The 27,939-nt window shown below is 37.8% G+C and overlaps 1 protein-coding gene across 1 annotated transcript; it reads right to left on the reverse strand.

Annotated features, from left to right (window-relative positions):
- Positions 1 to 27,900, reverse strand: NHLRC2 (NHL repeat containing 2). The gene is made up of 11 exons (XM_064144358.1): positions 27,643 to 27,900; positions 25,634 to 25,786; positions 20,575 to 21,030; positions 18,251 to 18,372; positions 16,724 to 16,853; positions 8,226 to 8,325; positions 7,527 to 7,758; positions 6,928 to 7,050; positions 5,073 to 5,282; positions 3,611 to 3,836; positions 1 to 1,590 (listed from the first exon to the last, which is right to left on the reverse strand). The coding sequence occupies exons 1-11, from the start codon at positions 27,803 to 27,805 to the stop codon at positions 1,322 to 1,324; spliced, it is 2,184 nt and encodes a 727-aa protein (XP_064000428.1). The 5' UTR covers positions 27,806 to 27,900; the 3' UTR covers positions 1 to 1,321.
- Positions 27,901 to 27,939: the final 39 nt, after the last annotated feature.

Consider the following 27,939-nt stretch of genomic DNA (forward strand, 5'->3'; position numbering starts at 1 on the left):
TTTGTAATGTATCTGAAAATATAATCTTCAAACTTCAACCAAAATCTCAGAACTGATCCTCATGACCAGAGCACAGAGCCTAACTCAATTACCACTTAAGTGCTGTGGAAACTCTTCCACTTCAAGTAAAATCCTCACGCCCCCTCTTGTATTCCTGCTACTTACTACAGCAAATTCAAGGAACTTGCAAAACACTTCACCACCAAAGGCAAAGTTTTGTACTATAGCTTTAAAGCAACTTACAGATTAGGTTAGCAGTTTCTCAGCAAAAGCTCAGTGTTTCTGAACATTAATGCAAAGAATCCATTATTAAATACACAGCTCTGTTTCAGTGGCCACTATTACAAATCAGGAGACTAACAGTGACTTCAAAAGGCTGAATCAGACTGCAAGAGTATAACATTCTTCTTAATATTATGTACTTGCAAGACAGAAGTCTGCAGACAAATCTTTACAGAGAAAACATAAAAGCAGGGAAGTGATTCATGTTACTTGAAATGGTTGACATTTAAATTTTTGCAGTTTAGATATTCAACCATAATCTATCATTCACTATAAAATGTAAGTTGGTATGTATCAGAAAAACTCCAGCATGGTTTTGTGGGTTGTTTTCTTTATATATATATACACACACATATTAGAGGCACGTTCTTTGTTAGAAATCAGCAGGAAATTTTTCTGTAGGAACTTGAATACTTCTTTTCACAACAGATTTTCCATCAAACTATGCCCCTCATATAAGGCAGTTATATGTAGCTAAGCTCAAGTTTGCATAAAATTAGAGGTGCGCCTAGCTTAAGATGTATTTTGAAAATACATGTGGCATAAATGCCATTACAGAAAAATAAGCAAGGTATCTCTTCTACAGCCTGGAGAAACTATTCATTTGGATGTTCTATTAAAGTTTAATAAGAGCACAAAAGGAATTTGTACCTGTTAGTCCAAATGATCTATCTCTTCTAACAGTGCAAAGAACTTCTTACAGTAACATGACAAAGTAACATCAGCTCTTTCAAAAGGACTCCAAGAGCTGTTGCTCGTTGCTCAGAATGGCATACATCCAATACATTCACAACTGGCAACAGAGTCCAGAGTATTACAATATTATTGCTGCTACTGTAATAAAAAAGAAAGGAGGTTGTGATGATAGATTTTCACTTTAATCTGCAGGGAACTCTACTTCATTTTACCAAGTATATTATTTCTTGACTTTGTCGTAAGTTCCATGAAAGTGAAAAACAGAGTAAAGTTATCTATTTGTTATTTTCTCCTACAGAAATGGTGGATAGTAAAACACAATAGGAAATCAACTGGCTTTGGGTTAGTTGGTTAAAAATGTGTGTATCAGTTCAACTTGAGTCAAGTTGCCTTGGTTTGTACTAGCAATCTGTAAAGGCTGATTGAATGAGATTCCTTTCATCATACAGGCACTGCTACCTTTGCTGCAATAGTAGAGGCACACCTTGATTGCCAGGATTGCTTCAGCTGACAGGCAGCTCTTAGGTAACTCAAAAGGAATGATATTTTGATGGGAAACATCATTTATTTCTCCATACAGACACTGCTGCCCTTGAAGCAACCAGGTATTATCTGTAAAAGAAGACCAAGTTTTATCATTAGGATATTTAACACCATACCTGAAACCTACAGAAGACACTTTTACCTATAGGACAGCATGGATTTTCTTTCCATACACAACATAAAGGGAGATTTCCTTCCTGATCTTGCCAGTCACAAACAAAAAATCCCAGGGAAAGTGGTTTACAGATCTGTCTTTAGCAGTCATTTAAAGATGAAGAAATCCATAGCTTTGTTTCAAAACTACCAGTATAGATACAGTACATTTTATTTAAATACAAAGGATCTGCAATTTGCCCTTTATGCTTTTAAAAGGATACTGAAATTTATTCTGAGATTTGCAAGCAAAACTCCTTAAATTAATGGGCTGCTATACAGTTGTATCAGAGGTCCAATACTCCAGGTAAGGTAGGTGCCATAAATGCCATCATTTACCTGCAGTTTTATGTACTTCCAAACAGAAGTGTTAGTTTTAGAAGTGGGTTGCTGCAATTTAGCAATGCTCAGGCTAACTATTACGAGGGAAACTGAGTTTCACATTTCAATGTTTAAGAGCATGTAAAACTGGAAAATGAACTGCACAGTAAATTGCACCAAGTGGAGTGTGGCCAGCAGGTCAACAGAGGTGATTCTTCCTCTTTATTCTGCTTTTGTGAGACTCTGCCTTGAATACCGAGTCCAGAGGAGGGTCATAAAGATGTTCCAAGGGCTAGAACACCTCTGCTATGAGGATAGGCTGAAGGAGGGTTGTTCAGCCTACAGAAGACAAGACTCTGGGGAGGGGGGTGGGGGCAGAAATCTTATAGCTGTCTTAAAATACCTAAAGGGATCCTACAGTAAGGCTGGAGAGGGACTTTTCATAAGGGTGTCTAGCAATATGAAAAGAGGGAATGGTTTTAAGCTAAGGGAGAGTAGGTTTAGACTTGATCTTAAGAAGAAGTTCTTTAGTACAAGGGTGGTGAGACTCTGGAACAGACTACCCAGGAAGGCTGTGGATGCCTCCTCCCCAGGGTGTCCTCAAAGCCACGTTGGATGAGGCCTTGAGCAGCAGAGTCTAGTTCCCTCCTGTGGTGAGGAAGTTGGAATAGGAGATCTCTAAGGTCTCTTCCAACCTAAGCAATTCTGTGATTCCATGATGGTAAATGTATCCAGCTCATTTTACTGCACTCAGTAATTTACTGTGAAATGGATGAAGTCCTCTTTTTGCAATTTTTCAGAGAGTACCTAGAAGTTTGCTGTAGAATTTATGTATTTGAAATGAGCTGTTACATTTAGATTGCTTACATTCTCCAAATTCACTAATCCCTGAAGCTGTCAAATATATCTTATCTTTACAATATTTGGGGATTATTCAGGTTAAAATGTGTGCTGACTCCTGGGAATATACTCCAAAAACACAAACTGACATGAGAAATGACTTGAAATTGTGAGCTGTATAAACAAATTGCGGTGCCAGTAGAGTAATTCTTAACAGCTTTTAAGAGCAGAAATATGCAAATGTGAATTATAACAAAGTAGGTTGTTAAGTATAAATGTATCTCAATGGTTTTTTGGATAGACAAGAGAAAAAAATATATAATCTCTTCCAGAAATATGCTTCAGCTTGGTGAGCATTCTCCCAGAAACAAATGGGGATAGGGTTGGGATAAGCTGTTCTCTGACAGAGTGGAGAAGGCAAGGATCTAAGGGTGATTAGTACCTCTGCAAACCCTCAATGGCAGCTTGTTCCAAGGAGGTTGGAAAAAAAAAACCCAAAACACAACAATAAAATGCAGCATGTAGTTAATTCAAGCAAAAAAAAAAACAGCCTGTCAGGTGGTTTGGTATTTGTCTTTGCACTCCAGCTGTTAAGTGTATCAACTCTAAATAAGATGTATTGCATCACAAGGTCAAATGGGAACACAAAAGTGGGAAGGACATTTTGATTCATCAGACTGAGATAGATCCCTCACATTGCAGGCATGTCATGATGTAACTCACTTTGTATCTTGCTTAGTCCTGTTCAACTGATTAAACAACACAGGCACTTTACCTTCTGCTGTGATAAACCAGGCACTGGGTGCTTCTTCATTCAGTTTGGAATCTGGAGGGAGAGTCAGCTTCAACAAAAACTGAACTGTCTGACCAGGAGCTACAGTTACTGAGGGAAGTTGAACATTTGGTGCAGATTTAGGCAGTTTTGGAAGGTTTCTTCTTTTATCTTTTTGCACAGGAAGGTTGTCTGGAACATCACATGCTTCTGGATTCAAGATAGGCAACTATCATTAGAAAAAAAAAAAGCAAACAAACAATCCAACTTTTCATTTGTACTGAAAGCAAATAGGCTTTCACAACACAGCCAAAGTTCCAAGGCTGACACAGACTAGGAAAACTAACATGTGACTGAATGAAAACTTCCTGACAGAGTGTAACCATTCTACAGAAACAAAAAGAGAAAGGACAAAATTATTTTTTTAAATGAAAAAGAAAATCCAAAGAAAAATATTATTTACTGCTAAAAAGATAAAACCTACAACTAAAGTGTCCTTTAATTTAAAAATTTAACCACTGTACTATATTTTTAATTACACTTATAGGCATTTTCTTCTAATATGGTGGCAAACTGCATGCTTCAGTAATAAAATCCAAGATTTTAACCATAAGGATTGCATAGTAAAGAAAAGGATCATTTCCCAGAAAGGCCACCAATATGTTATATGATATGAAAATTCAAACACACATTAAGATCGTGTGCTATGAATTGCAAGAAGCATACAAGACAGTCGGATCTTTAAATCATATATATGTACATACACATATGGAAACATTTAAGCCAATGCCATTATAAGATGGACAGAAGCATGAATTTGGGTTGCTTTCAGGGAATTACACAATGTTAGGGGCTGGAAGGGACCCTAAAAGATCATCCAGTCCAACCCCCCCTGCCAGAGCAGGATCACCTATTCTAGACCACACTGGAACACATCCAGACAGGTTTTGAATATCTCCAAAGAGGGAGACTCAGTATTTCATGTATATTTCTAAGTAGACACAGCAGTGCTCAATTATGACAGCAGTTTTGATTTGACAACTTGAAAGCCTGCTATGTATCCTGCTTTAAGTCACTGACTTCCCACAACCATCACTTACAGCTTAATTACAGAACCTGGTAATCAGTTTCAGCTTCCACTCGTTACACAGAATGCATGAAATGCTTTTCATACTGAAAAATCGAGCTGTGTTTGTTCAGTAATTCATGGTTTTGTATTACTCTTTTCTAGAGGATCATCACTTTCTGTTTTCATGCAAAAGTTGCCTTTCCAAAGACAAGGCTTTCAACAACTGTGCTAACATGCAGTGTTTGTTTCTCAGATCATCATAAAACATTTCTGTGAATGTAGCTACTGTACCCAAAAAGTTTACTACCTGTATGATTTTTATACCACCTGCCAAAGTCTGTAATAGTAGTTTCTATTAAGAAACATCACTGTCAGCTGTTTAATAATATTACTTGCCGTGGAAAGAATTCTTGTTTCTAAATCCAGCACTTTAATCTGGTGATTATTTGTGTCTGCAACATACATCAAGCGGCCGTTTTCTTCAACACACAAACCTCCTGGTTCATTGAAAGTTGACTGTGTAAAGCTGGAACCAATAATGTTGCTTGCTTCTCCTGTGCCTGCCAGGGTAGCACAGTTCTTCATCTTAGGATCCACAACTTTAATCTAAAATAAACAAAACCACAAAAAGCCTCCAAAAGAAGAACCCACTAGGATTTAGAAGTTCTGCATTATCTTATAGAATCATAGAATCAACCAGGTTGGAAGAGACCTCCAAGATCATCCAGTCAGCACTGATTTTCAGTACTTAAGCTATCAAGTGCACATCCTAGAAGCTAAGTTATCATACCCTACCAAATGACATGTCCCATCTTCTCCTCCCACACCCTATGGACTTTATTTCTTCCTTGTGGCTTCATTCAGCGTTCCCTTTAGTAAGTTCAAAGACACCAATGAAACCTTGTTTACCTAATGTTTGTTGTTTTTCTGGAAATATCTGCAAAACACTAAAAGCACAACAAAGCTGGCAGTCTTTTATATCATGGTTCTATACCATGGATATAGGTTTCTTCTCATCTTCCTCATAGTAAGTGATAGGACAAGAGGAAAATGGCCTCAAGTTCACTTGATCACAGGATGTTAAGGGTTGGAAGGAACCTCTACAGATCACTGAGTGCAAACCCCTGCCACAGCAGGACCATAATCCAGCTCAGGTCACACAGGAATGCATCCAGACAGGGCTTGAAAGTCTCCAGAGAAGGAGACTCCACAATCTCTTTGAGCAGCCTGTTCCAGCACTCCAGCACTCTGACAGTAAAGTTCTTCCTCATATTGACGTGGAACTTCATGTGCTGAAGTTTATATCCACTTTATATCCCCTTGTCCTATCACAGGGCACAAGTGAGAAGAGCCTGTCCCTCCCTCTTGCACCAGGGGACATTTAGATTAGATATGGGAAGTAACCTTTTAACTGAAAGAGTTATCAAACACTGGAATTGGTTGCCCAGGAAGGTGGCTGAATCCCCATCCCTGCAGCTGTTTAAGAGACACAGAGATGTGGTGCTAAGGGACATGGTTTAGGCACCAGACTTGGCAGAAGTAAGCAGCAACTGAGCTCGATGGTCTTAAAGGTCTTTTCCAACTGAAACAATGCTATGATTCTATAATTTTTCCCCTGAGAATTGGTGGAGGGCTTTCTTTCTTAAAGTAATAGTAAAAAAAAGTTTGGTTTATACAGTACCTGAAACAAAATTTAGTTTACAACATATATGTAACATTAAATACTTGAAATTTCTTATTCTTCACATTAAAATAAAACACTCTTCTTTTAATGTCTGTAATAAATGCACAATTAACAGCCTTACAACAAAACAATCTGTCTTATCTCAGAGTTTCAGGGAGGCAACCCACAATGCTTTTCAAATCTTGGGGGCTTTTCAAAGGCAAAAGCAAGTCCTCTTCTTTTCCCAGTTTTATGAAACCTGCACTACTCCTAAGCATTCCTAGATCTTTTGCTCTAGTTCAGCATCTCTGGAAGATATATGGCAACTGTCTTTAGTCTGAACTTGGCACTTTAAATTTACCTTCCCCAAGGAACAATCACATCAACGCAGCAGCATGTGACAGCCAAACAATGGTAATGAGAAGGACCCACAAGGGAAGGAGGGAAAGACAAAGAATCCACAAAGGAACTAGTATCATTAGTTTCCTCAGCTTAACTGAACAAGCACAATATCTGTATCTGCCTAAAATAATCCTCTGTATTAGTAAAATTGCAAAGCCTGTACATAACAAACTACTATTAGCTTACCTTATGATTATAGGAGTCTGCCACATACAACAGTTTTCTTTTCTTGTCCCATGTCACCCCTAAAGGATGCTGCAGCTTTGCATTTATGCCTGCTCCATCCACATCACCAAAGGCAAACAAATTCTGAAGAAGTATTTCATTAAATTAGTGCATCTGATTATTCAGTGTTGACATGAATGTAAGTGATTTTAGTTAAATGGAAATTCACTAACTTAAGAAAAACCCTAGCATAAAAAAAATAAGAAATCAAGACAACTTCAAAACAAGGATACTGAAAAGTAGGAAGTACAAATGCTATCCATGGAAATGGAAACTCTTGCATTTAAGCTATCAGTATGAATCCAGCTGCCTTTAATTACTACATATTGCTGAATCAAGTTGGCTATTTTAAAAACAAGTGAATTCATTTGTTATCTGAAAAGCAACAATCTGCACTACATCCTGAACATCACAACCGCCACACGCTTGCATTCCAAGTAGTGAAGTTAAGAAATTGATGGCCACGGAAACTGATTTACCCTCTCACCCCAAAAGTGGTTCCTCCAGGTCAGGCTTGAGGAATATTAGTAGGGCAGTGTGGGGAAGTTTGAAGTGATTACCAATGGATCTCTCTCTCCTCCTACAAGGTGTTTCACTGCTCCGTCTTTCAGAGAGATGGTTCGCACGGTGCTGCTCTCACTGTCCGCCACAAAAAGGCAGTTCCATGGCTCTTCAGAAGCCAGAGAGAGACCCGAGGGCTGTGCAAAACCTGCCTTATGTGGGTATGCATTGTTTCTGTTCTCTTCATTTCCACTCCCAGCAAATCGAAGGCAGACTCCTTTCTTTAAATCACTAAAGAAGAACAATACTCAAGTTTAAGAATGAGTTTGAAATACTTCAGACGTGAGGCATAAGCTTAAGCTACAGAGCAAGCACTTCTAAGTTACAAACCCAACTGTATTGCTGCACAAGGAATTACTCAATAGCTTCACGATAACTTTCATTTCTGCTTAGAGGACTGTTCATCACTAGTCAATTTCAGCAACGAAAAGTAGCATTCAATGATACAAATGTACCTTACCAAGTCACAGTTTTATAGCAAAAGCAGCATCTTGCATTTCCTTTAGCAGATGTGGGAAAAAGCAAGCAGACTTTAAAGGACACACACCTTAAGTCTGAACAGAAGCACCAAGCTTCAAGCTAAGTAGAGTTGAGACAAATTATTTTTAGTTTAATTTGATTCCCTCTCTCTTTGGGATTTGAAAGCTGTTTATCAAGATAAACAGCAACTTCACAGGTTTCTTATTACAGTTGCTTACCTTCCCTTTGGTAGTTTTCCACCTTCCAACATCAGTGCCCATATCTGATGAGTGCCTGCCATTGCTATCCATAGAATATCATCTTCCTGGATCCCTGAAACTATTAAAAATAAATGTTATCAAAAAAGATGAAAAAAAAATCCCACTTTGGGAATGTTTCCTAAAACAAAGAAATCAACACACCAGCTTTACTGTCCCCCCTACTCCAGCTTATCTTTGTCCATGGGGAATTAAAAAGAAAACCAAAAAGTGGAGGAAGAGAAGGGAAGAAAATGTCTGTCTTTCACATACCAAAAACTCTGCTATTTTTCTTCTATTCTCTTCCTGCAGATATATAAAAGCTGTGGGTTTAACATCCTTGCCTGATAAAAGCAATTCCTTAAATGGGATTTGCTTTTTGAAACATTCTGCTACTTGGTCCACGTTTCACCTGTTATTATTGGATCTGTAATGGCCAATGCCAGTGTGCATGTATCTTTGTAAGCATGGTTTTGGGGGTAGGGAGGAGGAATGTGTGGTTTGTTGGGTTCTTTTACTATGCTAATGATGAAATTAGGTATGTAAAAAACTGTTGGCAGTTGTTTATAGGTTTTGAAACCCCTGGCAGTAGCACTGTACATTATACACAGAGTACATAATGTTTTTAAGATAAGAGTAACTGACGCTTGCATGCTGGAGAACAACTGCTGTTTATCCAAACGTTAAGAGGTGATGTAGGCAATTACTAACTTCCTCAAGCACTAATCATACAGTTTCCAAGTTGTTCTCCCTCTGCAAATGTAAATGTGCTATCACAAATGCAAGACTCAGATCTGTGGAACAATGACCTGATCAAAAAACATTCAAGGACATGTCAAATATTTCATTTTTTCAACTCCAAGCATAAATTCCAATTCGCCAATCAAAATTGTAAGTTATGCAAAGCTCGTTCAGATGACACTTCAGAAATAAAATGATGCAAATGCAAAGTGAAGAATTTTAAGTGTTTTGTAGCTTTAAATGTATCATATCACAGTGTGACAAAGAATGCATGAAGACAAGTTGTGAAAGACCACTATAAAAAACCCCAAACATAAAAAACTAAAAGAAATTTACTCAGTTTTCTGAAAACCTTGAAGAATAGAAAGGTGGTATTTAAAAACTGCATTTAAATGGAGTTGCTGCTGTCTTTCTAACACCATACTAGTCTGTGCACACTGTATAGAACTGCATACAACTGGTTAGAGACAACACTAAAATGTTTTTCTAAATGAATGTATCAGGTATTGGAGTAACTGTTAGCCACTCAACAGAAAAAATACCTTCAAAATTTTCACAGATGCTTTTTATTCACGTGCACTTCAAAAAAACCTTAAGTATCTCACAGCAGTTACTACAAACAATCTAATGGATACTTCCCTTCCTGTTTTGTGGTTTCAAAAGCAATTATATGTAAAATCTCTGAAAGCATTTTAAACCTAGAGAAGTTAGCCCAAAACAATTCTACTTAAATGACCACCATTCTCCCAGCTGAGATCTTGCTCGTTTTCTTCTGATCTTAAACATTTCCTATATTACAAACTACAAAAAGGGAAGAAAAAAGGTCCTTCTGACTGCAGAATCAATTTCCTAATATTGTGAGCCCATTTCAGAGTAGTACTGGTATGATTTTAACTGAGTTTATCTTCAGCTTTTTACATTTATTGGGTCAAGACGCAGGTTTCCAAAACTGTGATCAAGGGAAATTTGCTGCCTCTCTCCTGCACCTTCATGTTGGCTCCATGTTTTTAAGCAACCTACAGCTCCAAGAAAAAAAAGTCAAACTTCCAAAGCACCTAAAAGTTTTTTTGTTGAGCAGGAAGGTTTGCAAAATGAGTTGCAAAACACACATTTTATGAGTCACCAAAGTACTGGCAATGCCAAAAACACATCCCCCAAAAAAACCCAATATAACAACACCCCCCACCCCCCTGTGGAGTCACCTTTGATTAAAGCTTGTTGCCAAGACATTTAAATTGAGAAAATGTTCTATGAAATCATTTCACTATTTCCTATTTAGCAAAAGTTCAGCTTCAGGATTTTGTGTTCCCATGATATGTATCTTGCACTTTTCAGATGCTACTATTCTGGGTACCCCTGGATGAATAATGCTAAAAGTCAGTGTTAGGAAAGTGAGCTTTTTATCTTTCTGTGTTGTGCAGTTCATTCTGAGGGATCTCCAAAAGTGCTCTGTTAATTTTTAATTCATCCACCAATGCAATTAAGGAGTGAGATTTAAACTGAGCACTTCAGAAAAATCTATTCCATTCATCCATCCAGTCCTTCAATTCCACCCACTGAAAACTCCCTTGTGACAGATGAAAAATTGAAAAGGTTTCTTAAGTCTAACACTGCACACCAAAAGGCTTATCAAATATGAGAGACAAAACAGTCACATCAATAATTTCAAATGTTACTGAACATGTAAGATCAATAGCAGAATATCTTTTCTTCAACTAGAGAACAAGACAGGAAAAATAAGAGCTCCATAACCGTCATACATTTTAATAAAACTCACATATTTTCTACAAGATGGCAATTAGAGCAAAGAGAATGGATGCAAGCATGAAAACAGCACAAGCATACTAAGTTATGGAAAATATGTTAACTTCAATAAATAAATGTATACAAAACCAGAAAAGCAACAACAGTGTCTGAAGTTGCACAGCTATGGAATTTCATCACTCCAAGGTCCTAACACTACAGTTTAATGCTTTATGTGAGGCTCAACAGGGCTCTGGGCAACCTGGTCTAGCTGAGGATGTCCCTGTTGAATTGCAGGGGGGTTGGAATAGATGACCTTTGGAGGTTCCTTCCAGCCCAGACCATTCTATGACTCTATGTTCTGAAACAAAAGAGAAAATCCTCTTCATTTAGGACAGAAGAGCTTGAAGACATGTCACTACTATCATCCTTGCACTGTTCTCTAAGAAAGGGGCCAGGGAGAACTAGTATGTTAAAATTATGGTAATGCCATCATTATCATAACTCTTTATCATCCTTGAATGGAAAGAATTTATTTTTAAAAGAACTTATTATACAACAACATAAAAGAATAAAGCTACTCTTCTACATTTGTTCAATTAAGCACCACATTCCAACCTATCTTGAGCCGTTTTAAAAATCTAGTGCAGTTTCTCCTTATTAGGGTATGTGCTTTCTTATCTTTAGTGCTGCCTCTATCAAGCAAAGTATGCCTTGCAAATGTGATATGTTAAAAAGATTTACTAATAAAGAACTACAGTTCTGAATTTACTGGTGTTCCATATTATATGATGCTTCAGTTGTTACATATACATCGATTAAGTTCTTGAATCTGCCTCTGCTATGTCTCTGTGTTTTAAGAACTCACAGTCCCATCTGTACACACAGACAACTTTAAACAGCTCAGGAATGCTGCTGACCATTAACTGTGAGACAGTCTGAATGCACAGAAAAGACTTTACTTTGTACCAGTCAACAGCCATATCTGTTTGAAGAGTTTCCATTCCCAGGACCAGCCACACTTACAGCTTCCCTGTCTGAGGACTGAATGCTTATTTCCAGTCTGGGAATTAAACGCCTGGGAATCAAAGTTACATTTCGTGGCTGGCACTGCTGACATTTTCTAAACAGACTGAAGTTAAAAAAATATTATTTTCTACTAATTTTATCTGTAATAAAAAATAACAAGGCAAAAATCTGCTGGAACACTCATCCTCTGCAAAAGCACAAGACAAAACGGGCTATACAACACGGACAGGTGCACTGCCTATGTGCACATGTGAATGCAAGTTTTGCCTTCACTTAAATCAGTGACAGTTTAGCAAATTAAAGCCAAATCTGAGGGACAAATCTAGAGAATCATCGTTTAGGAACATAGAGATGGCCAAGTCCTAAGGGAATTCTTTAGTACAGAAAATCTGGACTGTGACAAGTACACATCATCCTTTTTCTCCTTAAACAGTTCTTACATGGCAATAAAAACTATAATGTCTTTCATTTTGCTTCTATTTTTACCAAAGAAGTCACTTTTTCTTGCAAATATCTTAAATAAAAAATAATTACAATTTACAAGCAAGTAATGGTCCAGTTCAAGAAGACAAGAAATGCTGTTTCATGTCAATGATGTCTCCAGCATGATTTTCTGTGAAACTAAGCTTGTACCAGGGCAGACGAAGCCCAGAGCTGTACTCTGCATATGAAACTGCTAGAGATGAGATGGGTTTTTGCATCCCAAGTAAATCTATGTTGCTACACCATGCAGTCATTTTACATATGCAACATATGCTCGGAGTCATTCAAATTTTGTCAGAAAAACGACTCCTAATTAATCCCTGATGATCACAAAAGTAGCTCCTTTATTTTCAGCCAATACCAAGGAAAATTCCTGTTACATAGCAGTGAAGGCTAGAGCCTCAATGCTAGAATGAGACCCAACTAGAAGGAAAGAGCGATGTGCAGAAATCATGCTTTCAAGAGATAAAGTTTAGACATAAGCAGTTACTACATGGTCTGAACTCAGAAGTGCTAAGTGTTTATTGCTGAAGAGATTATTGCCTTTTGCCCCCTTTTTTTTTTAATTAGGAAGGAATCACCATGAGTAGTTCAGAAAAAAAACCACAATGTTTTTTCTGGAATGCAGTGATACTAAATAACCCTCTACCAGAAACATGGAGAGAAAAAACTTACATACTTTTGCCTTTTAAGGGCTTTAAAAATTGTACCAGTATGATGAGGTACTGTACTTCCATTTAAATAATATCTGTGTAACACCTAAATTGACGCAAAAAATTCCAACTGTTTTACTAAAAGCATGGTTAATGCTGTGCTTGGGGAGTTCTATAAATAGATAACAATCATGCAATTTAAGACCAGATTTTGGAATGTGAAACACAGAGTTATGTCACCAAGCACAGGTCGTTGTCCTGTTCCTTCCAGCAAGAATGCAACTATCAAGCACATTTCACGCTCAGATCAACTGTGCGTTTAAGTAGCACTTGCTTTCAACACCCACTGAATAAAAATAGAAAAGCACAACAGAGAAACAGAATATTTTAATAAGTATTTTTAAGCTGCTGCCCTTCCCCATGTATTTCCTGCACAATCTATGTCAATGTAAATTTCAGCACCATCTTCCAGGAAGCCAGAACTTAATCCACGGAGTCTACTTGAGAACTTCAAAGGAGGAGGGTAAAACACAAGCACAGTCACCACAACTAAAGAAATAAAGAAGATGACAAGAATACTGTCTGCCTGAATTCCAGCATATGTTTTTGTCTCTATTATCTCCCCTACCTTAAAGAGAAACATTTGTGCCAACTCTTTTTAAAATGGTATTTCACAGTCAATCTCTTTGCCCAAGACTTCAGCATCTGTATCAAACAGGGAAATGAAAGCCTATTATCTCATAAAAATATGATGAGGATGCTTAAAAGCAAGCTACCTAATAGCATCTGTTCTGAATATTAATTTCTCTGTACCCTCACAAACTTTTTTCCTCAATATGTTTAATTTCACAACAAAAAGTACACATTAATTTTTTAAAGCACAATGAATAAAGTCTTTTAATTGATCAATATATAGTTTGAAGTATATTGGACTAATGTCAAGAAATATAAACCATCCAGAAATATTTTTTTTTCTTCATCATTCACTTTGAAAAAGGTCAGTACGGGTTGTTCAATACTACCTAATGACTACATATATAGCTTAAACACTTCTTCTGTCTCCCTTTTGTGTCCTGGATAGCATAGCTTTGGACATTGACAGGAAACCCAGGGAGGCTTCACTTGTTTAAAAACTATAAAATCCACCAATCTTTCTTCTGAAAAGAAAAAAAAATGCCTCTTGTACATAGTTTAAGCTACACAGATGTAAGGAAAATGGGAGAAGTATGTTATTTCCCATATGCCATCCCAGGCAGCAGAATCCAAATTCAATTGTTGAAGCATACACTACCTCCTGCAACTTGCACAGAGATAAAAGTAAGCACAAAAAAAAAGGTACTACTGTGTGGATGTAAACAAAATTAATTTTGAAAACTCTTCAATTTTTCCACCCATCCAAATGCTGAAACAGACACTGGCAGGCCAGTTTTGACATACTGACAACAGAGTATCTACTAGTTAAGACAGAACAGTGAGAATCACCACCAGCAGGCTGGGTCTCTGCTCAGGACTGTAAATATTTCCCACGAAACTGTGCTTCGCGTGCATTTACTGAGTAACAAATGCATCCTGTGACACACTGGATAGTGACAGAAGATCCTGCTAGGCTCCAGCAATTTGCAGTTAATAAAACTTTGACAAACTCTGCTGCAGTGTTGGCCACAAACCTAGAGAAGTCACTACAGCTCATGACAGTATCTATGCTTTAAGACAAATGTAACACAGACTATGAGATGCAGTCCTGTTTTCTCGTGCTTTGAGACAGACTCCTGTTAGCATTCTACTCAGTATAATCCTCTGTTTTGACAACTCCCTCTGGTTATAGTTTTCTGAAGAGTTTTATATAGCTAATACAGTAATTTACATTTTTCCTAGCTTACTCACACAAAAGCATATTAAAAAAAAAACTTCAGAAGAAACAAAAAGCACACCCTCTGCCCCTCTATTTTATCTATTTGGCCTATTACCTTCTCAAAGAAGGAATTTCAATTGATTTAATCTCTTCTTATCTGGCAGGTTATATTATAGTTTATAGAGACCTAAATAGACAACTGACTGGTAGATTCTAATTGAATCTGAAAAAATCTGTGCTGCTCCAAACAGAGTGCATTCAGCAGATCTGATTTTTATGTAAATGCTCATAAAAATTCATAAGTATTGAGCTCTGCAGATGACTAATCCTCTACAGGTGACTAATTCAGTGATTACTACGTTCATGCTGATAACAATCATATCAATTAACATTTAACAAGCAGAGCTCTCCCAAATTAAAAGTATGAACACATATTCAACTACTGGCAGAAGCAGAAGAAAGAATAATGAAAAATTAAAAGTAAAATTATAGGATATTTCAAATATTTCTGTTAATCAGCTTAGATTTCTGGAGCACTGATGAGTTATTAGTCTCCTTTTTGATCTGCGAAACAGCTCTGCAGTAACATCCCACGGAGATCAGCTTGCTGATTCAAGACACCTTGAAAACTATACTATCTAGTCACACAGAGTCTACTTGCTCACAAAAGGAAAATCAGATTGTATAAAGTTCAGAAAAACTCATTCCTTCATTAGTAGCCTTCAGAAAAACTCATGCCTTCATAAACTCACTTCATCCAGTGAGATTCTCTTTCAAGCACTCCTCTGTCCTCTTGCAAGTAGGATTCATTATGCTTAGCACAGATTTTAGGGGTCATTGACAAAGTCTTTGAAAAAAGACCCTTTTAAAAAAATTATTAGTAGAAGATACACTATTAAAAGTGTTAAATCTAAAACTTATGCTGGTGTTTAAGTAGCCAAGGCTGCTGGTGGTAGTGCACTGTCTATATCTAGAATGGTTTTGTACTAGAATACTTCTGTACAATCAGCCTTCATTAACTAGCTCCATTTTCCCTTAAACTTAATTTGACTGTGTTTTCATCCCTCATACCTGATCCAAAATTATATCAAATGCTTCCAGGAGAGTAAAATATTCTAAACCTTCAAAACACCTCTAATTTAAAGATATTAGACTTATATCATGCTACCTCCCTACATCATTCATCTGCAGATTAAAGGAAGCCCAATATTGGAAGTCAATTTTTATGCCTGAAAAACTGATCTAAGAGTTTTACACCACATTAAAGCATTATTCTGTCATTATTAAGAAACTGGCATCTGCAACTTCTAAGTTGTATTGGAATGGAAACATAAGAAAATAAAGAGTTTCAACTCACAGTTAGTGAAAGCTAAAAACATGGCAGTTATGTGATTTAAGATCAGGTGTGTATAAAATGTAATAGGAAATAAAGCTACATTAATCCTCAGAAACAGATTCTTCCAAAGATTTATTTTTCACTCCCTGACATGAATTTTTTTCAGAGGTATTCTCCTTCTATCTGAATGATGCTATCACAGCCTTGGATCTAATGATTATGTCACCTAAACAGGAATAAACAGAGGTCCCCAATTAAAACTATTTTTAATTCCTAAATTCAAATATTTACAAATGGTTGGACATGCCTGTAAAGTAAAGGAACTTCTAGACAATGCTTACTTCCTGTAAAATGTAGCTGCTTCTTAAATGATCCTGGCATAAAGCACTGGCTTAACAAAAGCATCTGGATGCAGTAACTCCATGACGTCCTACAAAAGGATTCCATTGAGCAACAGTTCACTTTTTCTCAGGATCCAAAGCAGACCTGCATTTATCACTTGTAAATGAAACCACTGCTTTTCAGACTCAGTTCTAAGGCAGATCTTTATACTTTCATATCTCAGATAATTACCAAAAAAAAGAAAACACCTAGCAAACAGTATGCATGTGTAAATATGTTAAAAGATCAACTGACACAATACCTGAATTTCCAAAGACCACATCCCATGGTGAGCTGATAGGCTGTTCTTCTCCTTTTGCTCCACCTTCCTTATCAAAACCTGGTATCCCAATGCCTGCTACAGTGGTCACCAGCTCTAATTCCAGGTCAATCTACAAGAAAAATAATACACAGTGAATGTACAACACTAACTTGTTTGAATTCATGGATAACTTGATAATTTATCAAGAGAGTAATAAAACCTGTTAGCCAGCTGCAATAAAATGCAGTGAAGGAAGTTTGTGGACTGGTGCTCTGAAGTGAAATGCAGAATGAAACTATATAATGGTGCAAAGGCACTTTTAATGGTACAAATGCATACCAGGTTGGAAGAGATCTTCAAGATCATCCAGTCCAATCTATCATCCAGCCCTGTTCAATCAACCAGGCCATGGTACTAAATGCCTCATCCAGTCTTTTTTTGAACACCTCCAGGTATGGTGACTCTACTACCTCCTGGGAAGCCCATTCCAATGGCAAATCACTCTCTCTGTGAAGAACTTCCTCCTAACATCCAGCCTATACTTTCCCCAGCACAACTTGAGACTGTGTCCCCTCATTCTGTTGCTGGTTGCCTGGGAGAAGAGACCAACCCCCCACCTGGCTACAACCTCTCTTCAGGTAGTTGTAGACAGCAATGATGTCCCCCCTGAGCCTCCTCTTCCCCAGGCTAAACAACCCCAGCTCCCTCAGCCTCTCCTTGAGTCAGACATATTGGTGAGTATCTGAGTATGAGATCTTCTGAGATGCATAAAATACTTTTAATAATAATAATTTTATTGTTATTATTATTCTAAATTTGACCTAACCAAATGTAAGATCCAATGAAAACATCTATTATGAGCAACATTACAGTGCTGCAACTGTTGATTAAAAAAGAAAAAAAAAACCACATGCAGACAATTCTGATACTAAAGCAGTTCGCAGAATCACAGGTTAGGGGCTGGAAGGGACCTCGAAAGATCATCCAATCCAACTCCCCCTTGCCAGAGCAGGATAGTCTATACCAGATCACACAAGAACATATCCAGGTGGGTCTTGAATATCTCCAGAGAGGGAGACTCAGCAACCCTGGGCAGCCTGTTCCAGCTACCTGTACTTCAGAGATCCAAACAGCTAGCAAAAGTTTACATATTCACTCAACTGTGGCAGTACGATAACTTCAGATAAGAATCTGATACTCCTGGAAGTGAAACAAACTCAATTTTTCTTTCCAGGACACAGAATACTAAGAATAGAACTTCTACATAACAGGAAAGTAAGATTCATTAGAGAGAAAAAAAATATTAGAACGAGTAGTGTATCATCCTCACTTAAAAGGAAGCACAAAAGTATACACAGCCCTTTAAAAAACAAACTGCAGAGCAGCATTTTTCAAATAAGACACTGGATCAAATATCTTTCTTGATGTTGATTCTTGAATCAGAAGGTAATTCATCTAGTGTAAAAATTCATCTGTATAAGTAAAAAAAGGTAGAGAGATTAAACATTTTCTTTATGGAAAATTTACCTTTCTAATTAGGTGGTTTTCTGTATCAGCTACATAAATTACATTATTTTTTATAGCAATCCCTTGTGGCGAGTTGAAAGCTGCCTCCAAAAATCTTCCATCTCTGTTTCCACTGTTTGGACCTATAAATAAAACATAACAAAATCAACATTTTAAAGAAAAAACAACACCCTAAAGTGCTTATATTTAAACCTTTAAGAGAGTTACATATTCTAAGAGATGCTTTCACAGCACCTTGTACAATTTACATGACTTTTATTTTGTATAGTCTCATCTTAGCCATTGTACCATGTAATTAGAATAGCCTGGTGCTATTAAGTTTTGAACACATTCTCCACAAGTTCTCTGCTTATTTAAGCTTATCATCCAAAGGAAAGTCTTAGTAGGGGGCTAAATTGCTCTTGTTCCCTTGTAATAAAGGACAGTAACAATGGAAGACAGAAATTAAAAATCCACATCTTTTCTTATTCCTGACAACACCAAAGAAAGCCAGCAGGAAAAAACTTTCCATTTCCAAAAGTTATTTCAACTCTGTTTCCATGGTTTAGATTTTGATGTAATCAGAAATTAAACCAATATTAGCAGCATTTTCTCATTAATAATAATTGGGAAAAAGATTACATGGAACTAATTACACAAAAGAACAGCGAGAATGATGGAGCTGTTGACAGTCTTCTGCACAGAACAATCAAGAAAGGAACATGACCTGCATGTAACAGTATGAAGGTGAGCATCCTATTTCAGAGGGATTAACATTTGAAGTGCATTAGTGGTATGTGTCAGCTGAAGACATTTAGATATGACTTGTGTGTCATCATGATTGATGATGCAAATATAGTAATTTCAACCTTTGTGCATGCCCACGTTTTTATCATCTTGATTGCATTATTTTCTGCCCACAGAATCACTTAACTGAGTCACTGAAATACACAAACTTTTACAATCTACTGTCAGAAGACAATTTAGACTTTAACTGATAGGAAGGACTGAGGTGACGTGTGCCACATTCCAGCAGTTCCCCTTGTAAGAATCAAAGTGCACATCCCCAGGGAAGGGAGTAACACAGTGTCACAGGATAGGAAGGATACTAGTTCAGAGGTTAGGACACTGCCCTCTGAATTGCTGTTTAATGACTATTCCAGAACACTAATGGGTAGCTTGTTGGCAGAGATTTCATCTCGTGCATCACACAGAAATCATATTCTTTTGCTTTAGTCACAAGAAATCCTGTTTGTACTTCCCAAAGAAGGGTATTAAGATTGATGCCTTTATCAGGTTAACATGTATAGCTGTCTATTCAATGCACTGACACTTCAAACAGCAAAAGATGTTCTTCCTTTCTTGAAACATCAGAGCCACTGGTATTTCCATGATGTTTGTAGTACCCTACCAAGGGACAGGCTTTAGTCAGTACAAGGCTAAGTAATACAGGATGCATTAGCCTGTGGGTCCTGAAACTGAGAGAAATGAACCATTGTTTTCAATGTAGGGATTCAACCACTGCTTGTCATGGCAGATTATAGGTAGTCCATCCCAACAGCCATGTACTTGGTGCATTAAGATGTACCTTTGACTTCTGGAAGAGTAAAGCATATAGAGTATGCAAATTTTCTTGATCTGCATTCTTTATAGCAGACAGTAATTTTATAAAAAGTCAAAGAAAGTAGTTTTTTTAAAGCTGAAATATTACTAATTTGACCTTGGAGACAAATAATTTCAAACACTTAACTTTCACTATTTTCATAACTGCTTTGTATATTACACCATCTTTGGTGAGAACACAAGCCTCTTCATGCATACTAAGGTAATTTCATTTTCAAATGTCTATGTATTAGTGCAGTGTTGCTGTTCTTAATAATTCTCCTCTCCTCTAAAACGAAAACACAACCCCAAAACCTCCTTGCACAACACCACTGCCACAATTAATACTCATTTCTTCCTTTGGAAATGGAGGCATTACTATCTCTTTTCTTTTCCCTACCTTGCTTCTGGATGCAGATCTTAAATCTTAAACCATTTACAACTCCTTTCAGGAGAACAGAAAATGCAGGTTTTTGTAATTTGCACTGGGCATCACATGGAAAGACAAACTTCAGTCAGTGGAGTAAGGGAAACAAAAAAAAAGCAAACATTTCAATCAGCTGTATTAATTGATGGTACTACACTATATTCCCTTGTATACAGTAAGAATTACTTTGGGAAAAAAATGTTGCCAAATATAAACTGCTAGGTCCTCTAAAAACAACAAATGAGTCTAATAAGCCCAGTGAGCATACTCTACTCCTCAACTAAAATTACTGTAATTATAGGTTATACAGCCTTACCTCCAATAATATGTAGAATCTGTCCATTTTTTCGAGTAACCAAAATCCTGTGATGTCCAGTATCTGCTATTACCAGCCTTTCTCCAGAATTATCTACAGTCACTTTGCCAGGGAACAGCAGGGGAGAAGGTGGGAGGGAGTCTTTGTATAACTTTATGCCGATTTTGTTATCTTTGATTTGTCCTCTTTCCTTGTAGAATTTCAACGTTACAGAAGTAAATAAAAATAACTTCTCTCTGTGTCCCTCTCCAATGAGTGAGAACAGCATATTTCCACGAGGCCCGAGAATGACCAGGGTTGGCCAGCAGGACACCTCTAGTTCATGCCACAGCGTAGCATCTGCATCGTTCACCACTGGGTGGACAATATTATACCTCAGGACGGCACTTTTAATGTTATCCAGAACTTTTTCATTTGGGAATTTTGCTGAATGGACACCAACAATAATAAGACCATCTGAAAGAAAAGCAGAGTTGTGCATTGAAACATACTTGTGTTTGAATAAAAAAAAGTGAAGTGCACTTATCACAAAATGTGACTGATCAGTTTCAGAATGAAGGAGGATTTCGTAGAATCAACCAGGTTGGAAGAGATCTCCAAGATCATCCAGTCCAACATAGCACCCAGCCCTATCCAGTCATCTAGACCATGGCACTAAGTGCCTCATCCAGTCTTTTCTTGAACACCTCCAGGGACAGTGACTCCACCACCTCCCTGGGCAGCCCATTCCAATGGCAAATCATTTTCTCTGTGAAGAACTTCCTCCTAACATGCAGCCTATACTTCCCTCCGGCACAACTTGAGACTGTGTCCCCTTGTTCTATTGCTGGTTGCCTGGGAGAAGAGACCAACTCTCACCTGGCTACAACCTCCCTTCAGGTAGTTGTAGACAGCAATGAGGTCACCCCTGAGCCTCCTCTTCTCTAGGCTGATATCTTCAATATCTTATTTGAACAAACAAAAGCAATTCTGTCTCAACAGGGATACAAATACCTATCTGTAGAAAATACTGAAACTCAGAAATAACATTTTACTAAGATTACATATCTCTAGGTATGCAAGTCTTGTTATTTGGTGCTTACCCTAATATTGTTATGCTTTATCCTAAAACATGAAAATAGCCTTTCTGAAAGAGATGGATAATTACTATCTAATTCCTCTAAAAAGGCATTTTTAAAATATATGTTTTCTCACCACATTTTTAAGAAGACTTGGAAGTATGAACTGCTTCAGTTAGTGGTAGTAGCAGATATTTAATTTCAAGAAGGTAATTCTTTTCTCATTCAAATAATAACCATTTGTTACCAACACTCCATCAGTTTATCACAAACCTAATTAGAACATAACCTAAATATTTGCAGTCACCTTGCAAACAAATTTATTTCTCAACTTCCAGCTTCTCATTGTTGTTAGAACATTACCTTTCTTTGCCTATGTTTTTCTTTCTTCAGCCTTCCAGCTGCAACTCCAATTATCAAAAGACAAGCTGGCTCTCTGAGAAGGTAAGCTACACACAGAATAACTTTTTGCAGCTTGCATAATGCACCTTTCTCCTTCTCAAGGAAGGTAATCTTATCTATTTAGCATTTTTAATCTACAGAAGAATACTTTTTCCTGCAATAACTCACCTATCTTTGGCATTTTATTTCGTTTAGCACCATCTGTTATGTGTCACACAACCAGTCATTCTAAACTAGAAATTTATGTTATCAGATCATTAATACCTAATCCATTAAAGGACTTCACTATTCATGAAATTTCAGGCAAATATGTAAAAAATAAAATGCATTTGTAAAGCAGTCTCCCAAAAGCTCTGCTGTTACAGTCAGTAGAGCTTGCCATTTCAAGAATGGTGCAATGAGCCCTCTGAACAGCAAGGGACTAAACCAGAACTCAAAATCAACTGTGAAAATAAGGACATGGGTTTTTTTGGGATGTACTGGATGTAGTATTCACTGCTACGCCTTTCTTCTGCTTTTACAGTAGAGGTGCAACCTGGATAGCTGGAGATATTTGTTCTATGCTCACTTCTGGTTTTGTGATAGAAATGTAAGAAAGCAATTATTTCAGTTGTATTATCTGAGCTCAGATGAGCTTGTTTTCTTCTAAAACAGCTAATTTCAAATTGTTTTTTTATACAGTTACAGAGCAACAGAAAACTATTTTAGCCCTTGTCAACCATGAAACAATGCTAATGGAGAAGAGCATCTTCAGTGTGATGACAGGTTAGAGTAAGTAATTTAAAAATCACTGTAACTCTCAATCCTAAAAATGCAGCATGCTGCAATGTAAGACAGATGAAGTTGTATTATCATTAAACTGCTGAATTCCAAAGATCAGGTTAAATATTTTAACTGTAATAGGGAGCAGCAGAAGTGCTTATGTTTGTCCTTCAAAAATTTCATTAAAGGTAGAAAGACAATTCTATATCTAAACACATGAATAGTACAAATAAGTTCTAACAGTCTCTCATGAAGACAGGTCCTGTGGAAGCTGATGGATGCTGTGCTATAAGAATATGCACACCATTTAAAACATTTTATTTGAAGAATTATAACAGAGCACAATGCTGGACTTATGCCAAGCTATTTCTGAATATTAAAAAGTACTCCCTCTTATAGAAGTAATTTCTGGACTGCTGATAGCATGAACTGAATATGCACTGGGGTTTAAAATAACTTTCTGAATGCCACTTGAAACACAAAAATAGCACCACTGAAGATAGCAGTGAGAACCTATCAGATAAAGATGCTAGGTGACATTTAATCCTATGGAAAGCAGTATTCATTTTGAAACAGATCTGAAGTTCCAGACAATAGAACTACATATAATGGTTTAAGATCATCCTAGAACTACGGCTTCTTGTGTTCAGATCTGATGATCACGTTGCTGAATTCTGAAAATACTCCTTGTAAGAAGGCATTTCAGCCACACTTTAAAAAGTAATCAAAGTATCGAAAATGTAGGTGCAAAATGGACAATCAAAATAAAACATTCTATCAATACCGAGGTTTGTTCCTAGTTATGCAGAAAAGCATGAAGCTTGTTCCACAGCAGGACAGAGATGATCAAATGTTTTAAAGAGAAAGCTTGTGGGGTAAATTATTTTGTTATCAACTGATTTAACATCTTGGTCTTAAAAAAGCCACAGATGAAGCTATATTAATATTCTACAAAATATTCCAGAAAATAGTCTACAAAATACTTATTAAAGATACTATTCACTGCATGATCAATGTAACCCTCTAAAATTTCAAACCAGACCTTGTTCCCAGCATGGTATTCACAACAATCCATTTAATCATTTGCTAATCATCTTCCACTTAAAACTGCCTCCCTCCCAGAAGAAATCCACAGAATTCTCACACCTCAAAGATCACCCAGTCCAGTTCTCGACCTAGCAATGAAGGATCAACACTAAACCAGATCCCAGAGTGCCAGGCCCACATGCCGCCTCAACACCCCCAGGGATGGTGACTCCACCACTGCCCTGGGCAGATCATTCCAATGTTCAAGAACCCTTTCTGTGAATGAATGTTTCCTAAAGCCAGCCTAAACCTCCCTTAGTGTAGCTCATAACTATTCCCTCTGGTCTGTTGCTTGTCACCAAGGAGAACAGGCTGGCTCACTCCCCACTTTGACCTCCCTTAAGGTAACTGCAGAGAGCAATGAAGTCTTCTTTCAGCCTCCTCTTCTCTAGACAGAACAAGGCCAGCTCCCTCAGATGCTCCTCGTAGGCCAGGCGGTCTAGGCCCTTTATGAGTCCTGTTGCCCTGCTCTGGACACACTTCAGCAGCTCAATATCCTTTGTGTAGTGAGGGGCCTAGACCTGACCACAATTCTTGACGTGTGACCTCACCTTTGCTAAGTACAAAGGGATGATCACCTCCCTGTCCTGCTGGACACTGGGTTTCTTTTAATATAAGTCAGGATGCCATTGGCTTTCTAGGCAAGCTTGGGCACACTGCTGACTTGTGTTCACTCCAGGACATTTTTCCTTATTAGCTAAAGTTTCTTGTATCTGAAACATTATACCAGATCTCAAATTTCCCCAAAGCAAACAGCTAAGATTTCCAAGGTAGAAAATTCAGCCTGAGTCTTCTGTAAAGTGCTATGTAAATCTACAACATAAGTGAACTACTTAAGAACTTGAACTTTCAAAGACATTTTAATCTCTTTTTCTAGTTAAAGAAGGTAACAGTTGAAAATAAGTGCTGCCAAAATGAAAACCAATCAGAAAGGTCAATGGAGAACCAGAGACTTAATGCAAGATGTTACTTACTACATATACAGTATATTTAATACAGTACTTTTAGGGCTGAAAGTAACATTGCTCTTCATCTCACTGTTCAGTCTGTTAAAATATCCAAGATAAGCAAGTAGCTGATACATTCTGTAAGACCACAGCTTATCTCTGACAAGTCATCACAACAACGAGAGGCAGCATTCTAAATAGTAATTACCCTGTTTTTTTATTCACAGAGATAGTTCATCTCTTATGTGACTTTAAAAAGCTTACTTTCCTTCTCCAGAACACAGGACTACTAATGTTATATAATGTGAGACTAATAGCAAAATATGCTAAACTAAAGCTTATGGATTTTATTGTTTCCGTCAGAACACACACAAAAAAAACCCCAAACCAAACACCCATCTTATCTATACCTATTCTATTGCCTTCACTATATTCTTCTCCAAGCTGGTTCCTAAGTCAAGTGCAGAGGGTTATGCAATTCTAACAATTTCAAGCCTGTACCTTACATCCCTGCATCGCTTTTCGCAAACAGCTTTACTTATGAGGGTATCAGATTTGGACTTAAAGCCCACATTGTATCTCTTTAATTACACAGACACAACAGGTACCTTATTTAACCCCATTTAAAAATGTGATGGGAGTATACACAGTCACCTCTTTTAGGCTGCTTAAGAGATTAGAAGACATTTTTAGGCATCTCTGAAATTTTGCCAACTGTTTAGTAACCAGCAACAGAGTGACTCAGCTACTCCGACTGCAACAGTGCCAGGAAATTTTATTTCAAGCAAGCCAAAGTCCTTTTACCTTTATCAGAGTACTGGTGCTCTAAGGCGTGGAGATCAGGCAGCAGGTGCAAGCAATTGATGCAGCAGTAAGTAAAGAAATCCAACACCACAACTTTTCCACAAAGGTCTTTGTGAAGAGAAATAGGACCTTCAGTGTTTAACCATTGTAGATCTGGAATTCAGGCAACAGTGACACTCAGTTAGGGGAAGGGTAGGGAAAAGTAGATACTTAATCTAATTTGCAGACTACACAATGCTCCTGGTACGTTTCACTTAAGAAAAGTTCAACATCCCCTTTTGTGCAGATAGAAAAGCAAACCAAAAGTCTTGCACTTATCCAACTCTTCCATTACGTTCCACAACCCTTCATAATGTGTGAGAATATTGTTAACAAGTTTTAAAGATATATTCAAAGTGTAGTTTTTTATTTAAATAGGCATCTTTTAATCAAAAGAGTACACAAACCCCAAACCAGCTTTCACACATTTTAAAACATGATCCGTATTATTAAACTCTAACACTGTCACATAAGTAACAATTAATTATTTAAAATTCATATAAATGCTACTAGACTAAAAACCATTAAGCTCTTAATGATTTTTCCAACAGTTTTGTAAATCACTTATTTCAAAGATGACTGAAATATTTTTGTGGTTACGGATCTGATCTTGATTTTCAATGTTTGAAATGACAGGTATAAATTAGTGGTGTTATGTGGGAAGAAATACAACCCTCTCAGATATACACAGCAGTACTCCTGGGCTCTACATCCATGTATTTATAAACATAAATGGATGCACACACATTCAGATTTAATAACGAGAATAACTTATCAAGCATATCCACTATTTCCACAGTGTAAGGCTATTCCCTTTTAAAAGAAATGAGTAGTTTATTTTTTAGCACTGCTCCCCTGTTCACCAGAAATAAAATACTTTTCAGGAAAAAAAATGGAAAATATTGGCTATTAGAGCTCTTTTCAAAGGAGAAGGAAAGCTCTGACAAAGCACAGAAAGAAAGGTGTGAAAATTCAACTCAGGGGTCCAAATCTAGACAGAAAGAGCACTCATTCAGTTCCACTGGCTAAAAGTCAGAATTCATTACTATGATACACATGTGATCTTAACCCTTAAGTTTACCTCTTGAGGTCTCTATCCTGTAGTCAAATGCTAGCTCCTGCACTCACTAAGGTTAAAAGTACCCTGATACAGGCTTAAAGGCTTATAAGTTAACTTTAATTTTTACACTTAGCCCCAGAAGATCTATGAAACCATTAACAAGAAATAGGCACTCCACTGAAGGAGGATGACATCTCTAGCAGTTTGTAATATCAGGGACATGAAAACTGACAGGCACGGGTAAGACACGAGGAGAGAGAGCTGAGAAACACACTAAACGGCTGCCGTGTAACCAAGGGAGCTCAGGAGAAAGCTCTGAGAGTTCGGAAGGCTCTCAGCTATGCTCCAAAAAAACCAGACATCAATAAACTGCGCAGAAAAGAAAGGCTTTTTCAGTTTTTCTAAGAAAATTGACAAGGACAGGTAAGACATGAGGAGAGAGAACTGAGAAACATACTAAACCAAGTGAAACCAAGGGAGTTCATGAGAAAGCTGCGAGTTGGTAATGTGCTCGCTATGGCCAGAGGAGAGAGACATCAACACGCTGTACAAAAAGGAAAGGCTTATTTTTTTAAGTAAATTAATGAAGCTAGAAGACAGTTAGACGCTTCAAAGTAGAAGCTTCTACCGTTAACATTCATAAAGGGTTTGTTTTTTTCCTTGTCCTTCTCTTCTAGCGCTTTCAGGAGTGACGTTTCCGGTAACTAGAAGCGTCTTTTAAAGAAGCAGTTAGCGGGGCCGTAATTACACGGCCCTGTCAGGCAGCAGGATTGTAAGGCAAAAGCCACACTGACAACCAAAGCTCAGCCATCTCCACCGAGGAAGACCCTGCAGCCGCCCGTCTGGCGGGCCCGGGACGCCGAACCGCGCTTTGCCGCGGGGCCGGAGCCGCTCGGGCCCCACCACCCACCTCCGCCGAGCTCGGGCACCGTTAGGTCCCGCTCCCGGCTGTCCATCTTCTTCAGGTACTGGTAGACCAAGTTCTCCTTCTCCTGAGGAGTCTCGGCATCGAGCAGGGCGTACTCCAGCTGGGTTTGAGCGGGCAACAGCCCCGCCAAGCCCCCTGCCGCCATGACGCTTTCTGGGCGAGCCCGCCGCCGGTACGGGCCGATGTTTACCGGCCTGCCGCTTCACCACCGCACTTTCGGCATGGCGGCAACGCGCTGGGAGGAAACCTCTAATTAAAAAAACTCAAACAAAAAAAAAC

Source organism: Pogoniulus pusillus, chromosome 6, assembly GCF_015220805.1.
Source record: "Pogoniulus pusillus isolate bPogPus1 chromosome 6, bPogPus1.pri, whole genome shotgun sequence".
NCBI classification, from domain to species: domain Eukaryota; kingdom Metazoa; phylum Chordata; class Aves; order Piciformes; family Lybiidae; genus Pogoniulus; species Pogoniulus pusillus.

Coding starts and splice junctions, on each gene's coding strand:
- NHLRC2 (XM_064144358.1), bottom strand. CDS start 27,805: ATGGCGGCAGGGGGCTTGGCGGGGCTGTTGCCCGCTCAAACCCAGCTG. Junction 25,787..27,642: donor GGTGCCCGAGCTCGGCGGAG/GTGGGTGGTGGG, acceptor CCTGAATTCCAG/ATCTACAATGGTTAAACACT. Junction 3,837..5,072: donor AAACAAGAATTCTTTCCACG/GCAAGTAATATT, acceptor TTCTAATGATAG/TTGCCTATCTTGAATCCAGA.